Source organism: Zalophus californianus, chromosome 7, assembly GCF_009762305.2.
Source record: "Zalophus californianus isolate mZalCal1 chromosome 7, mZalCal1.pri.v2, whole genome shotgun sequence".
In the NCBI taxonomy this organism is placed as follows: Eukaryota; Metazoa; Chordata; class Mammalia; order Carnivora; family Otariidae; genus Zalophus; species Zalophus californianus.
The window spans coordinates 21,228,327-21,245,487 of NC_045601.1; the positions used below are offsets into that span (position 1 = coordinate 21,228,327).

At 41.0% G+C, this 17,161-nt stretch overlaps 1 protein-coding gene across 12 annotated transcripts in view; it reads right to left on the reverse strand.

Annotated features, from left to right (window-relative positions):
- Positions 1-1,312: 1,312 nt before the first annotated feature.
- The window catches only part of UTRN (utrophin), a 500,526-nt gene continuing 484,677 nt past the window's right edge, over positions 1,313-17,161 (reverse strand). For 11 of the 12 annotated variants that reach the window (XM_027601866.2, XM_027601862.2, XM_027601867.2 and 8 more), the window contains 6 exons: positions 16,031-16,189; positions 15,407-15,647; positions 12,456-12,564; positions 10,735-10,827; positions 5,513-5,535; positions 1,313-3,346 (listed from right to left, as the gene is read on the reverse strand). In XM_027601866.2, the coding sequence (XP_027457667.2) occupies positions 3,338-3,346; positions 5,513-5,535; positions 10,735-10,827; positions 12,456-12,564; positions 15,407-15,647; positions 16,031-16,189 (634 nt within the window). In that variant the 3' untranslated portion in view covers positions 1,313-3,337. The remainder of the gene's footprint in view (positions 3,347-5,512; positions 5,536-10,734; positions 10,828-12,455; positions 12,565-15,406; positions 15,648-16,030; positions 16,190-17,161) is intronic. The other variant, XM_027601861.2, reaches the window with a different exon arrangement.

Below are 17,161 nucleotides of genomic sequence, written 5' to 3' on the forward strand. Positions count from 1 at the left end.
TGAGGTTTTCTCATTGCCATACCGATTCTCGTGCCAACAGAAAACTCCTACCCCAGGAAGTGGACATAGCCTGATTGAGACTGGCTCCTGGCCTCCTTCAAGGGCTCACTCCTATCACTTACTGAACCTCACCAAAACACTAGCTGATTTTGTATGGCAATGAGGTTTTTAGATCCCACCTACAGTGCTGAGTGGTGTGGAGTTAGTGGTGTCTTACTGTATTTACATTAAATTTTCAACTAATGAATTCAGAAAGGCCTCTGAAAAAGTTGACTGAAACAGTTGAATAGGCGAGTGGGTGGGTGGGGAGAAATCCAAGAGCAAACTACATTCTTTTAAAAATGTACATATAGGGGCAACTGGGTGGCTCAGTCAGTTGAGCATCCAATTCTTGGTTTCGGCTTAGGTCATGATCTCAGGGTCATGAGATCAAGCCCTGCTTCAGGCTTCCTGCTCGGGGCGGGGGGGGGGGGGGAGTCTGCTTGACATTCTCTGCCTCCCCCCGCCCCCTGCACCCCGGGGCTCATGTGCTGTCTCTCAAATAAATAAACCCTTTTAAAAAAATGTTCACTTAATTTCAATGATAGAGGTAACAAGCTGAAGTTTAGTGTAAAAACAAAACGTTTTCTTCTGTTCTCATTTCCATTTTTAAGTACCTACTCAATAGATCACTGGAACTCAACAATTGTTTCCTTAGGAATATTTAATGTGAATATTACTTTGGGGTAGACAAGATGTTTGAAATGTATATTCATTAGAATATATTCATTTTATTTTAACAAATTACATGTTTGGGGATTTTTCTATTTCATAGAGAGCTTTTACTTTCAGAATCAAGTAATACAATTCTCAGCACTATTTCCCATGGGATGGCTTCAGGAAGGGATTAAACCCACTACCAGGATGGTTAAAATTCAGTGCACATGTAAAAAGCACATTATTTAAGGGCATGAGGCTAAAAGTGGATTTGGAAGAGTAATCAAGTAAATACCAACAGCACCTAAGTTACTAAAACAGAAGCCCAGTAGGGCTTCACGTACATGTTCTTAACATCCAACATTATTTTTTCCCTATCTATGAGCTTTCTATTTGTAAAGGAAATTGAGAATTATATAAATAAGAGAGAAGAGAGGGACACAGAGAAAGAATGAGACAATGAGAACAAGAGGAAGGATGTATTAGTGGGTATGAGAGGAAGCAGAGGAAAATGTGCAGATTTATCAGTATAGAGGCTCTTTTTATATTTTATTTTCATATATGTACACTCAAAGCTCAGAGTCCATCAATGAACACAGCTGAAGAATATCAGTCATCTTGTGTTAAAATTACTTTTATTCAGGATGAAAAATGCAACATGTAACCAGATTAGATGATAGTCTATGATTAGTTCTTTACCACATATTTCAAAAGAACTACATACTTATTTCCCCTTGTTGTTACTGTGATATATTTCTTTTTTATTTAGTATTACTTAGAAGGTTACAATGTAGTGTTTTCTGTAGCTTTTCCTTAATAGCAGAGAGACTTGTTGCATACAATTACAAGCAGAAAAAAATGAATACATATTTTTTTCAAAGTAAGAACAAGGAAGACACCAAATCTACAACTTGTAGTTCAGAGTTCAGGGAAAGTTTTTTTTTTTTTTTCTTTAAATAGGTGCTTTTCTTGGGTTTGATGTGGCCCGATAAAAGCTCTAGATTTTGCAGACTGTAGCGGCATAAAGCTATTTCCAACACAATGGATGAAGATGGATCTGAGGTAGAAAGGTGGTCATGGCTTTCCTCTTATATAAAACAATTTTCTTCTCAAAATATCTATGCTGCAAATAGACACCCTTGCCCCCCAACCCACCCAAACTATTCTAAAAGAATAGCAATTTCTAACTTTAAGCCTCCTTCTGGCCAAATCCCAGGTCAAGAGAACCCAAAGTTAAAATGTCCTGATGTTTTAAATGCACGTATGCTTGAATCAAAACACATTATTTTCACTTTTTTTTGGTTTTCTCTACATTTGGTGATTACATAACATGTTTCAACTGAATCAATTGAATGTTAAATCAGAAGCTGAACCAAACATCTAACTGAATGTACTCAAAGGTACAGGCAGGGGTACCACCACCTAAGTATTAATTTCATTCCTCTCTGGAAGCAGTGACATAGGCTTTTGATAAACATCCTTTCCGAATATATTGATCAAATGAAAAGTAATAAAAAATGTAATCCTTCACCCAAAAGGTAACATGAAACATGCATTAAATTTGTGTCTGCTGTCAGAAAGAAAACGACTGGTAATTTCAAGAATTACAAGTGGCTTGCGTATACATAAACAAAAATAAAATTCTCTTCAAGGGAATTAAAGACAAAGATGTGTCCTGGTAGCACAATTAAGTAAAGGTCTGCTGTGTATTTAATGATGAAAATCAAGACTTTGCAACTAAGGAAAGACTATCCCACGTTTTGTTTCTATGTCAAAATGAAACTAGACTTAAATGGGTAACCTTTGGTGAAATGATCTTTGAGATGATTATAATCCTGCTTTGAGTCTCCTCTATCATATAGATTGGGACACAAAATAAAGAAATCAAGACCTACTTACGTAGAGCAGGGAAATAAAATGCAGGAAAGAAATCCTAATGGGAATGTCAGGTAGGCCCCGCAGGACTTTTACTGTGCTTATCCGAGTGGCCACTAAAGAACTGAAGTGCATGACGTCAAATAAAGTTAAGCGGTATACACAGAGATGTAGCCCAATTCATGTACATAAATATTTGATTGAAATACATGAACTTAATAATTTGGCCAAATCATGGAAACCAATACAAGGAAATCTATTTGGTCATGGGGCTGATGAATTATAAATAACCAAAACATAATGGTAAAAGAGTGGAAAAAAATAAATGAAGTTATAGTACAAGGTTAATATGAAGGAATGTAAAAATGTAACATTGTTTTCTAATTCTTATGCAATTTTTGTCATGGTTATTAAAAAGACGGTATCATATTAGAAAGCCCCCACCCACTTTCCCAATGCTGTATACAGTATACAAATCAGTGACAAATGTATTACTGTTTCCAAATACCACTCTGTTCATTAATTTACAGTTGCATAGAAAGGGAAGAAGAAGACAATAAACAATAATATATGATTATTATAAAAACAAAATATCCTTTTCTCTTTGGATAGTCAGTGTTTACTCCTTCAGTAGAACACACAGTCAGCACTCAACAGCATGTTTCAAGGAGCCATGGAGCTTCTAATTAAATGGAATTTGGAATTGGCATTTGCTGAAAAGGGCAATACTGGAAGTCAGGAAATGTCAGTTGGCTTGATGGATACTTCACATTGCCTGCAGGAAGGGAAACAGTCCTGTCAGAACAACATTTACATAGAACATTCCAGGTAGGAGGGACCTGTCAACCCTTCTGAGAAATAAAAGTGCTTCTTTCAGAACAAGTCAAATCCCATTTTGCTGTGTTTGAAGGGGACCCTCTACTGACCTGTGACTTTTGCTCCCCAGGATAAGGTCTTTCTCTTTTATGCTGAAGGCATCTAGTTTGCTTTTTATCACTGCAGCCAACAGACCTCTCTGTTTGGAAGACTTTTCTCTTGCCCAGGCTGGAAACCAGGGCCATTGTACATAGGCCAGAGAAGATATAAATCTGGGCCACACTCAGGGGAGTGGCATCAGTCTTTTAAAGAGAATGTCAAACAGCTGGATCCATCATCATCGAAGTCTATGTCCTTCAGTTCTTCTCTGCATCCTCCAGTTGCTTGCTCTAATCAATACCTGGATCTCCCTTGAAGCCAGCTTCCTCCACAGCCTTCTCACACATATAACTGTTTATCTCCTATACCCTTCATATATTTTGGATAACTGCTTTCTAGGTCCACACTATGTTTTTTCAGGCCTTTTTCTCTCTCTCCCCATTCAACTTTGAATCTCATGCCATCAGACTATACCACCCACTATACAGTCATCTTCTGACCCCTTGGGTCATCTTCCCTTACTTTTGAAGAATGGTTCACTGTCATCAAGCTAAAACTATGTTTAAATCTTAGTCATTTCAATACCCACATAGATGATTCTTCCAAAACTCTGGCCTCTCAGTTCCTCGAGCTCCTCTCCTCCAGTGAACCTGTCCTCCACCCTTGTCAGCCACGCACACTTCCAATGGACCATCACCTATACCTCAACCCCTCCAACACTTCAATTTACAATCATCCTTCCTTCTGACAACTACCCATACTTTACCACTCACTTCCATTTGGACCCCAACTCCATCCACCCGTTGCTACCACAATCCATTGCTCCTCCCGCCATTTTTTCTGTCTCCAGCACCTAAAATGTCATCACTTCTTTTCCTCCAAGCTTAGATGCCTGGTTCAATCATTATCAGCAGAGGCAGCGTTATCTGCCTCTTCCCTTGAATTGTTGCACCCTCTCAGCCAAACCATGACTTCAACTCTGGTTAAATGCCACACTCAGCTGACTCTGGTGCTTATGCTTATGAACTTGAATGTGGCCAGGAGATAACACACAGCCTTGCAGATGGCCTCACATTAAGTTCATAGGCAGGCACCAGAAGTCATGCCGAATGCTGCCTCGCCATCATACTACCTCCCTGCCCATGATCTCCTGACCTCCAAGCAGCTAGGGCACATCGTCCACTCTCTCCTCACACCTAGGATACCTCCTCCTGTCCTCAACCTCTGCTGAAGCTCTGGCTTCCGATTCACTGAGACAACAGAAGCAGTCAGAAGACTGTTCCTCACTGAGCTCTCACCTCACATCTCATGAGCTCACACCTCACATCTGCTGATTGACTTGAGATTTCCTTTCCTTCCCTCCGGGTTCTAAAGACCACTTGTCTGTGCTTCTCATGAAGACCCGAGACCCTCTTGCCATTAAGACAATGACAACATCAGAAGGTTAAAGATTCATAAACAAGTTCAGGAAAGAAAATGTTCTCCAAAGATGGTCTGTGGTCTCGTGGCTCCTTAGCACTGAGTGCACCTGATAAGGAAAACACTGCCAAGTATAAAGGTATAGCTGCCGACCTTTCTCAGTAAATTCCTCCCCTCCCCTCCTCAGTGAAGGTCTAAAAGAAAAATCAACACATCCACCCCCGCAAAGTAACAAAAACACTTTGGGTACTGCTGCAGTCACTATTTTTAAGTCAATGTTTTGTGCTAGCTGCCCTAAGTACAAATCTGGGAGAACAGGGGTCAGCCAGATCTATCCAGAGTGACTTTGCACAGTGCACATGGGGCCAGTGAAAAGCTGTTGGAACACAAAGGGTCAGGCGGTTGGTATTTTGGGGCTTCTGGAAGAACTGGCTTCAGAGGGGATCCCCCTCCCCAGACTGACAGAATTAACTAACATTTAAATGTCAAGCCAGTCTGCTAATTTACATGGGGAATAACGTCTAGCACTAAAATCAAAAACAGCTCATCTGCTTACTCTAGGTTGTGATCAACAATCTCTGAGCCAGTCAACCCCATTAACTCTTACCTGTGGCCTGCTGGGGAGATTGGCTGAAAGAGAAAAAAAAAAGAAATCATTGAAGGCCCTCTGGTTGCCTTGCTGACCCCCGCTCTAAACTGGGGGGGTGCCCAGCTCCCAACTGTTAAATGGGTGCTAATAAGAAAATAAGAAACAGGCTTTGGTTTTTCTTTCTTTTTCTTTCTCTCTCTCTCTCTCTCTCTTTTTTTTTTTTTTGGCTAGATGCTTTAACAAAGACTAGTTTCTTTTCCCTAGTTTCTCATATTCTATGTCCTTTAAGATATAAAAGTTCTACCAAAATATGCAAAACATATGCTGGCTCTCTCAAATAAGTACACACCAAAGCATCAGTGAATAATTCGTTTTGAAAAAAAAATCTCAAAATTTCCTATTGAAATCATGCCATATATTTGGTTTATGTCTCCGAACAGAGCAAGTTCTGCATAGTTTGCTGAACAGCACAAATTCTGACTAACAGATGACGAAGGAAATGAAGAGGCATGCGTCTTCAGTTTCTGCCCATCCTGGCTCACCCTGGCCCCAAAGGCCTAGGAAACTGGTGGCAACGTGTTTGCCTCCAACAAAGCGCTGGCCTCACCCTTGGTCGTCTCGTGGGCACTTAGGCTAATCGCTGTGCCTTGGAGGGGCCCAGCTGGAGAAGGTGGACTATGGTGACAGATTCGCCTTTGCAGCTGAGCAGTCCATTCCTTCCTGGTTACAGAAAGCATGGCCAGCAGAATTGATCGGGTGGGCATTGTGAGGGCGGGCATAGGCAGCTGGGTCGGGGGATGTTCTGCCCCTGCCAGGATGGTAACATCTGTTCTGGGTCAAATAAGAATTGTCCCTAATCATCTACCATGTTGCATACCTTCCATCTCTCATTTTTTTGTGCTGAGGGGAAAGAAATGAGAGCTCCATGACCACGCAGTGGGTGCTTTGTGAGAAAAACAGAGTAAACAAGAAGGGCAACTTTATGATGCCTGGAGGGAAAGTGTGAGGCCGCCCCCCCCCCCATACCTGGGGGAAGAATGAGGCTAAAATTCAGCCTAGTCCTACCGGATACACAAGTTACAGCAGGAAAACACAAGAGTGGATGTCCTTCCCACTGAGCTACACGGAGGGAGCGCTCCGCTGCCTTAGAATCAAGTACACCACAGACACCTACAATTCTCTTCTGCATAACAAACAGCCAGCCCCAACCAGAAATCAAATCCATGTTGCTCCAAATCAGCATCATTAACCCTAGAGCTATTTATCTATTTAATTTTATTTTAAGTAGACTCCACACCCAGTGTGGAGCCCAACGCGGGGCTTGGACTCATGACCGTGAGATCGGGACCTGAGCTGAGCTCAGGAAGGAGTTGGACACTTAACCAACTGAGCCACCCAGGCGCCCCTAACCCGACAGCTTTTTATCAGATAAAAGGCTATGAGTACTCCCCTGAACAAACCGCACACATCTATTTAAAAGAAACCAGGAAATCCTTGCATTTTAGTAGGTTTTGAGTTTGTGATGAATGTCACTCAAGTTTAATAAACATGGGCAATTCACAGTGAAAATATGCCTGTAGATAAAAAATAATTTTAAAAGCCTTTAACGGTCTGTCAGCCAAAAATATTCAGTCCTAGGATACTGTATATTTGGATGACATAAATGAAAAAACTGAGAGGAATTTACATAAAAAGAAATGTTAGAGCAGGCGGTGAAAATTTTAGTTATGTACATTAGTTAATGGGCACCACAGTGAAATTCCCTTCATTAACGCCTTGTCGAGAAAAGATGAAAATGCCTTCCTCTCGGCTCTGAAACTTAATGTAAATAATTAAAAGAAGACTTCAAAAGGTCATAATTCAAGGATGTGATCAGGAACAACTGGGATATTAATTTGAGACAGAAATTCTAAAGTGTTATGTGCTACAGTATACAGACTCAGAAAAAAAAAAGGCCATGCTTAAGTAGGCAATTCATGCAATTAGGATTTATGAATACAGTTTCGTTTTAATTCCAGGATTGCCGGGAGTGTAAATTCACTTGTGACCATGCTAATTTTTAATCCACAAAGGATCAAAAGTCAAGATTAACATGCAGATCAATTCACTGAATGCTGGTGACAAGCAGTTTTAAAGTTCTCATTAGTAACAGGGGCTCAAGGGATTGGTTTGGCATTGGGAGAGGGCCAATCCGATTTGCTTAGAAAAATCCTCTAAAGGTGGTCAGGAAGCTTTGGGAATGCAAAGGTTTATTAAAAGATTTGCTAGCTGAGCAACTTAAAAGGGGCAACAAAGCAAATGAATCCTATAAACCTTCTATGTACTACCTAGGGAAACTTTACCAATTAAGTCTTCCTGGTTAGAAAATGTAATCATTCATTCATTCAATTCAGAAGCATGTATTGGGCACAAAGTCTAAGTCAGGTGCTATTTCTATTCTGCATCAATTTTTAAAAGGTTTAATTACTTTAGATGCAATTTAAAAAATATGTATCAATTTTATAAATAAGTAAATTCACCCTTTATTTCTAGGGAAAACTGTTCTTACCTTGGAGATTTTTATATTATCAAAGCAAAATATAGAATATAAATATGAGCAAGAGCAGACTAGAGCCAAATAGCAGAACTTCAGAAATCAAAAATAATAAGATGTAAAATTCAGAGGACTCTAAAAGACACCGGTCATCATCATTTCTTACATGGGAACACTTGAACTCTTCAAAATAACACATGACTAGTAATGCTCATGCACGGAAAATTATAATTAATGTTAAATATTTGTGAATGTACAAACTTAAGACTAGGAGAACATGGGGCCAGTGTCCCATGAAGGAACCTTAGGGCTCCACAACCCACCTTCACAACCCAAAAGGGCATGGGTGGTGAGGGCACCAGACAAAGTGGGAGCTTAACCTGTCGTGTACGTCCCACTGAAAGTATACACTCTTCTCAGGGAGCAATGATATCTGTTAATCGTTAATGAGATTCCAGCCAACAGGAATTTTATATTTATCTTTAAGGGAGGCCATAAAATGAGATGAAAATACTCATCTCTTTTTTTCACTCATTTTTGCCTTATTCTTATGATTATTATTTGTGTTTAATTATATTCTCTTCTAAAATAAGACAGATTAGTCTTTTATAATATCTAGATATGAGAATACAGTATGGAAAAGATTTAAGAGTCACTGCTTTATGTCAAACTTTAAAAAAAAGATACACCATGAATTTTTAATATAAAAATGTTAATATGGAAACTACACATCTGTAGTCACTGTAGAGCATTAAATTAAACATACTTCCTATCCTAACTCTCACTGCCAACTGACTTTCAAATTGAACATGTCCATCATGACATTTAAATGCAAACTTCTAAACAGGCTTTGATTTATAGAATTTGTTCTTAACTAATTATTAATGTATTTGGATTCAAGCTGAACTAAAAAGTAATTCCATTTAGAAATATAATCTTGAAATTCTAGGTTTTTATGGTGACTATGATGAGTTCTTATCTAGCCATTAAGCAACATACGACTCAGAATCAAAATCTCTAGAAAACAAAAAACAAACAAACAAACAAAAAATCTCTAGAAAACCCAATCTTAGTATCAAAGATGTAACCTGCTCATCTACTGTGGCTATTAGAGAGCCTAGAATAGATGCAATGATCTGATAGCATACGGGCTTCAACTGACCCTCTTTAGCCTTTGTGAGACTCTAGGGGCCAAAAAAGTGTGTGTATGTGCATGCATATGTGGGCACACACATTTGCACATGTGGGCACGTGTTTTTTGGGGAGTGCGTGTGGGGACTGACATATAGTAAATACAGTTCAGGAAACTTGGAGAAGGATAATCACAGATAATGAATGGAAAACGACACATTCCCAAATATAAATATATTTATGTGCTTGTGGAAACTGTACTATGTCCTTTAGGCAAATACTTCTGAAAATTCAGGGAAGACTATATTTCAAATAGCTATTTCCACTTCCTGCTAATGATGGCATTTTTATAAACTGTAGAGTTGTATTAGTTGAAGCATATTTTTAAATGAAGTCAATATATCTTATTTAACTACCTTCCTGGTAATGCCTTTTTTCATAACTTTGGATGGTATTTGCTGAGGACAGGATGGAAAAGGGTGATATGAGAAGCTGTTTCATATATGTACCACCATACATAATACATACAGTAGCATATGTACATACTAAAATCTTAATTTAGTGGCTGCCTAGATTTAAAAATCAATTTGAGAGGAAACCACCCTAAAAATTATAAATAATATATTCCTAGTTCTTTAAAAGATTATTTAAAATAAACTGCAGCATCAAGTAGTATGCATGCATGCAAGTAAACAGCTTCTGTTTGAAATAGCACAAGTGATTCTGGTGAGAGCTCACTGTGAGGTGACAGGAGGCTGAAGTCAAAAAGCTTGGGGAAAAAAAATCAATAAGTAACATTATGTAATTTCCTCTGGGATTTGGACTGCTTTCATTTGATTATTTTCTGGCTCTTGGTAGTTCATATGGAAAAGTCACAGGGTCATAATCTGTGACGCCTTCAGTTATTTGGCCTTTATGCAGTGACTGTTTGATTCCATGAGGAAAGAAACCAGAAGAAAGAAAATAAAAGAGAAAAACAAATCTGAAAGTAATCCCCTTCCGGAACTGAATCTGATGACATCAGCGAACAATGTCTGAAGCCAAGAGAGTGGGGTGGGGGTGCCTGGCTGGCTTAGTCTGGAACCTGCGACTCCTGATCTCGGGGTTGTGGGTTCGGGCCCCACCTTGGGTGTAGAGATGACTTAAAAATAAAATCTTCAAAAAAAAAAAAGATAGGGAATTACATCAGAAAAGGTTATTTTCATGCTTTGTTTGGTGTGCTGCTAAAAGCTCTTTTTTGAAGTAATAACACATTTCTTACTAGAGTTTGCCCTGGACAGGAAGCTTCTTACAAAGGGGCTTGTCTCATTTGCCTTCACATTACCATCCATCAGGCACAATGAAACCTCTCAAGGAGCAGGACTCTCACTGCCCCCCAGGGACGTGATGGTATCTCGGTCGAGCTTCATTCGCTTTGTCGACATGTAGAATGTTTGATTTATTTCTAAATAATATTCAATCCTGTTTCTCCTATTGGTTTTTGCTCTCTCACCAAAGAAGACAAAGGGCCCCAAAGCAAGATAAAAGACCTGGAAGGGAACAGCGTCGTGGTGGTGTGGGGATCCTTCATACTCACGGCAGCAAGATGGAAAAGTACTGGTGATCTGCTCCATAAACTCCGTGAGGTCCGTGCCAGTGTCGTGTGGGGGAGACAGCAGGTCCTCCGCTGCTGTGACAGCAGAGAAAAAGAACAACAGACGGTTTTGAAAGGACGGTCCGGCCTTCCACCAAAACCCAACATCGGGAGAAAATACTAATCCTGGCCTCTAAACATCAACGTGAAAATCATTCTCCTTGAAAACAACAATTTTAGGGAATAATACCAAAACCATGTTTGTATCAATTTGTTGCTAATATAATTTCTTATCAATAAAATGTATTTAGATGTTTCTATTGGAAGATTCCATGTGCCAGGGGAACATCTATGAGTGAAAAATAAGTAATGCGGTTATATTATTTTAATGTATTAGACAGAATTCCATTATTTTGCATTCTAGGTGTTTTTCACATAAAAAAAACCTCTCAGTTTCTTTTTCCTTCCTTCTTTCTTCTTGGAGAGTCTGGCGTGGGCTAGCTTATGCTGCCACAAATCTAGAGGTGTTTTAGAAGGTACTTTTTACTTTGATGGTTTTTATTCTACAACCAATAAATAGCAAAATAATTCACTTACTTAAAACAATGAAATAACACTAATATTTTTGGTTTTCTTCTGGCTAATGTAGCAAAAGATATCTTATAAACAAATTAATTTGGTTAAAATATGTGGTCCTCAGTAGCATTTTAGAACTTAAATTTCATCAATAACAAGATGTCATTCCTGAATGCTGGTTGACAGAGCCCTTCCTAACAGCAGTGACAGGCCCCTCTGTCACCAACAACAGGCTGGGTGAGACCTTGGCCTCAGATGGGTGGCAATGTTTATAGGGACTAGCATGGAAAAAGCAGAATAATCAGTTCCCAGACCTGGGCAGAGAAAACCATGTTTGGTATAATATACTTTAGGATTATATTCTGAATATGCACAAATACAAATTTTAGAGACAGAAAATATATTTAAAACAAAAGAATCAGGGCGCCTGGGTGGCTCAGCTGGTTAAGCGACTGCCTTTGGCTCAGGTCGTGATCCTGGAGTCCCGGGATCGAGTCCCGCATCGGGCTCCCTGCTCAGCAGGGAGTCTGCTTCTCCCTCTGACCCTCTTCCCTCTCGTGCTCTCTATCTCTCAAATAAATAAATAAAATCTTTAAAAAAAAAACACACAAACAAAAGAATCATTCTGTGGGCAAAGCAAAAAATAAATTGTTGCTCATCCCAAAAAGAAAGAGCACTTTTTTCATCTTTTGCCAAAATTCAATCCACTACTACACATTATATAAGCAAATACATTATAGATGATTACTCTAAAATGTTTGCTTTTTGGGTGTTGTTAAAATGTCTTTGTAACGCAGCTAAGCATAAAGAGAATATGAAACTCCTTTCTTTATGCTCTAAGGCCCCGGTGAGTAAGAACACTATTTAAAATGAAAGACAGGGGCGCCTGGGTGGCTCAGTGGGTCAAGCAGCTGCCTTCGGCTGGGGTCATGATCTCAGGGTCCTGGGATCAAGCCCCACATCGGGCTCCCTGCTCAGTGGGGAGTCTGCTTCTGCCTCTCCCTCTGCCTGCCGCTCTCCCTGCTTGAGCTCTGTCAAATAAATAAATAAAATATTTTTTAAAAATTAAAAAAAAAAAAAGACAGACAAACAAATGGCGAAGTTCAGAGCAGAGCGGGAGAGTTAGCCAGCTCTTTGGGAACACCAACCTGCTTGGTGGAACTGAGGGCCAGGGTCAGGATCCAGTGAGTAGCTCAGGGCAGACTGCTGAGGTGAAGCCCAGGGGGAGACGCCGTTGATTCGGGAATCAGATTCCGGCTGCAATCACATTCAGAGGTTAAATTAACAGAGGTTAAAGCAGAGGAAGGACTCAAACAACTGCTAAGGGAAACATTTTTGTTTCTGACCTCCATGTTTAATTAAATCACACTGAGTTCTTTGGCCACAGACAATACCTGTTTTCATCAGTTTGGTAGGCTCACCGGTACTTCCCCTGAGTACTGATGGTCCATCCCCTTCATTTTGGGCTCCTTGAAGAGCTCGGTTGGTTATAATGTGAGATTTACTTACCAGTGTCAGCTTCATCCCTCAATTTTTCTCTCTGTGATTCTCAACCAAGTGAATTTAAAAAAGGTTTCACTCATCTTTAAAAAAGGAGCACGGCTTCTCATACAATAAATTTACCCAATTTCAAAATCAGCTCATTTCTTTATTTAAATCAATATTTACAGGTAACACTGGAGAGGTAAGGACACAACTTTGGATTCACATACTTGAATTCAAATTCCACCACTCAGAACCTACCTAATTCTGAGCAAATTTTATAACCTTCTATGCCTTGGATTCTTTATTTATAAACTGGGTGTGGTAAAAAGAATGCCTGTGTCAAAGGAATTTGTGAGGAGGTTGATCAGTTAGTATTTCCACTGAGATTAGAACAGAATCTGACACACAGCAAATACTTTGTAAATCTACTCTGCACAAAGCTTGGAAATGGTGCCTGACACATTGACAAGTATGTGCTCAAATTAGACAATGTGATCCATTTTATAGGGAATGCAGAAATTACGATGTTTTTTATGCTGGGTTTTCCATTAAATTTATATTAGTTGAAGTCTGGTGGTTTGCCAGTTGTTACTGTCAGGTGAATTTTCCATCTACTTCTGGCATTCATGCTAAATCATTAAGAAGAGATAGAGGTCCACAGTCTGGGATATACCGAGTCATTTAGATATCAGCTATCTCTAAAAGCATTACTGTGCAATTATGAAGGCACATGAGCCATTAGGCAGCTCTGTCTACTGGGATGGAGAGAGTCAGGGGAGGGGAGGAGAATAAGGGAAGCAGAAGAGCCGTTAGCTCTCCAACGGGCTATGGCAAATAAAGGTTTCGAGCACGGCTTCCTTCTGCAAAGATTCTGTTGCTGCTCTAGGTTAATAATAACACTTCATATTTTAAATCAGAGATTTCAAGAGAAAACTCATCCCTTACACAGACACCATGGAGAAACTTCAAATTCACAGTGCTTACAATGTGGCACCGGAGAAGACTCAAACAAGAAGGCTTAGGGAAAGCCAGGCTTTGGGGCACTCTAGGGGCACTATGTTTTCTAATGATGCACAATTTGGAGACCCAAAGTAAGCATTCCCTAAAACAGTCTGACGCAAATCCTGACAGTGACAGACACACAGAAAAGTTTATGGCCGAAAGGCGAGATCTGTGGCCTGCTGTGTAGGTAAGGCAGAAATCACACTGTTTTGAATGATTCTGACAAGTTAAAAGATACTGACAGCAACTGTGACAAGATGGTTTTCTGACATTTGAGAAGATCACTGGAGAAAAAGTTGCTTCTGCCTTTGGTTGGAGAAATCATTTCTGGAGAAAGGCATTGCCTATTCACTGCCTGGGGCCCCACACAGCACAGGCCAGAGAAAAAGGCAAAAGATGACATGAATGTTGATGCCAGGGATTCTTCAAGAAAGAGAGAGTCTAGCCCCATCTGTAGGGATTCTACCCAATATGCACCTGCTACCAAGGCATCTTTCTGACTAATTCTGTGATACGACTCCTATTCTTTAACTGCTGGATGTAATCAAGTACTTAGTCCTCTATAGTACTGTCTTTATGTGCAATACTATCTTGTTGTATATTGTACTATCTTGTTTTGGCCCCTAATAAGACTGCAAGCAAGAAGAAGGCAAAAATTGTGTCTGATGCTTCTTTCATATCCCAGAGAAGAGTATTTTTTCAAAATTGTGGGCTATTATCCACTGATGAGCTATAAAATTGATTTGGTAGGTGCTGACCAGCACAAAGAAAGAAAAGAGAAAGAGAGGAAAAATGGGAGGGAGGTACACAGAAAGAGATACACAGGAAGGAAGGGAGGGAGGGAGGGAGGGAGGGGGAGGGAGGGAGAGAGGGAGGGAGGGAGGGAGGGAGGGAGAGGGAGGGAGAGAGGGAGGGAGGGAGGGAGAGAGGGAGGGAGGGAGGGAGGGAGGGAGGGAGGGAGGAAAGAAGGAAGGAAGTTAAAAAAATAGAAAATAAGAGATCTTTATAATGGCAATTATATATATATAATTGTATTCATATATATATATGAATACAATATATATATATATAATATATATATATTGTATTCATCACACAGGTATGCATTCATCATAATGTAAGTTGTATTTCTTATTGTCAAGAAAGTGTGCAAGCAATTGCCATAGACCTGGCCTGATGTTAGGAAATGATAGCTGCACCTTAATAAACATCTGTTACTGAATTTCACGAAAATAGCTCCCTGGAAGAAAGGCTTTAGCATACAGAGCGCCAGTGGCTTCCTTCCCTTGCATCTCTACAGCGGTCCCACATGTAATTTACGCAGACGTATGTTACAGGGTCTTTTCCCTTAAAGTATTCAGAGCTGAGAGAGATTTCCGTGTTACAGAAGTATGGGAAATTCCACCTTAAGTGGAGCAAACACACTCTGGGAGCCAGTGGGGGATGGGATGCTTCCATTAGAAGAGTCTAAATTAAGCATGGAGGTGAGAGGCGCCAGTGAGCCTCTCTGCTGACGCTGGACCCCGCCACCGCCCCCCTCCACCCGGCGCCCCGGGGAGACAGACAGGCTGGAAGGGGGTGCGGGCACCACCCCAAGTTTCACACACTCTACCTGCTCCAGCAGCTGGCGAAGGCGGTGGAGTTGAGATTCCAGCTGCTTATTGTGATCTTCTAAGATCTGCATCCTAGCCTCCAGCCGACCTTTGTGCTGCCTGAGAAGTTTTGCTTCTGCTATAAGTTCCGAGTCCTCAGATGTGTGGTGAGGAGACACAACAGAGTCTGGAGGTGACCCGACGGGGAGACCCCTTCTCAGGTGCTGCTCCTTCAGCTGCTCATATTCCACCTGCAGGCTTCTAATGCAGAAAAGGAAAAACCGGAATCACCACTGCGTGCATCGTCTTGTCTCTGAAACTGCCCACGAGCTCCAGATTTAACTCGGGCTCCTTCTTTCTTCTTAGGTAAAAACACGTATTAACAGTGAGACGAGTAAGCACGAACAACATTATAGCTTTAAGCAGGTGTTCTGACAGACATCACCTGCGAACCCTCACGTGTGTGATCTGCAGCCAGTGCCCCGGCTTGTTAACCTCCTCGAAAACTTTGACCCCATCTGGATTTCTTAGAAAACACTTCGGAAAAGAGAATGGCTAGGGATCATCTTGAAAGTATTATCCAAGAATTTCCCTTCAGAAGTTTGCCCAGGGGCACATGGCTTCCTCTCCCAGGTCAGGCGCACCTTTGTTCTTCCTCCAGGTCGGCAATGATCCGTTCCAGTTCCCCACGTTCTTCCCGTTCTACTGACTTCAGGATCTGAGCTGGACTCTGGGGCTGGCTGACTGGGGACTCCCCTCCAAGCGTCTGACAGTACTGCTGGATGAGGGCATGCTCGTCCTCCCTAGGGAGACAAAACAGACACACTGAGGCGCACATCTGGCGGTTGATGTCTCCGGTTGTAAGGGAAGTAGAAACAATGAGGATGCGGATGGCGGCTGGGCCATGTCTGCCTTAAAGCTCAGTGTTCCTCTAACGTCCCTTTAAAACTTCTAGGAAGGGGACGCCTGGGTGGCTCAGCTGGTTAAGCGTCTGCCTTCAGCTCAGGTCATGATCCCAGGGTCCTGGGATGGAGTCCTGCATCGGGCCCCCTTGCTCAGCAGGGGGCCTGTTTCTCCCTCTGCCTGCTGCTCCCCCTGCTTGTGTTCTCTCTTTCTCTGTCAAATAAATAAAATCTTTAAAAAAAATAAATAAAAGAATAAAGCTCCAGGAAGATATTTATCTAAAAGGTATGTGTGCTACACATACCAACACTTCATGCTTTGCCTTCGACTAACCTGTCTGTATCACAAACCTCAGGAGAGATTCTACTCAGCAGAGGTATTGAAGAAGGTCCACCACTTAGAGTTAATAGAAAAGATACTTTAGGCAAAATCAGCAATTGAATACCAAATGAGTAGATTGAAAGACTTAATTAAAAATAAACTAGACTGTAGACCTCCCAAATTCATATGTGGAAGCCTAACTCCCAGTGTGATGGCACTTGGAGGTGGGGTCGTTAGGGGGTGATTAAGGTCATGGGGGTGGAGCTTCATGAATAGGACGAGTGCCCTTAGAACAGAGAGTCCAGAGGGCTGGCTTCCTCTCCCTGCCACATGAAGACAGAGTAAGAAGAGAGCCATCTATGAACGAGGAAGATGGCTCTAACCAGACCCCAAATCTGCTAGGACCTTGATCTTGAACTTCCCAGCCTCCAAAACTGTGATAAATAAATGTTGTTTCGAAGCTGCCTGGCCTGTTGTACTGTGTTATAGCAGCCCACAGGGACTAAGGCCTAAGTTGATTTCACTGGCTTTAGCATTTGGTTGAAAGCCAT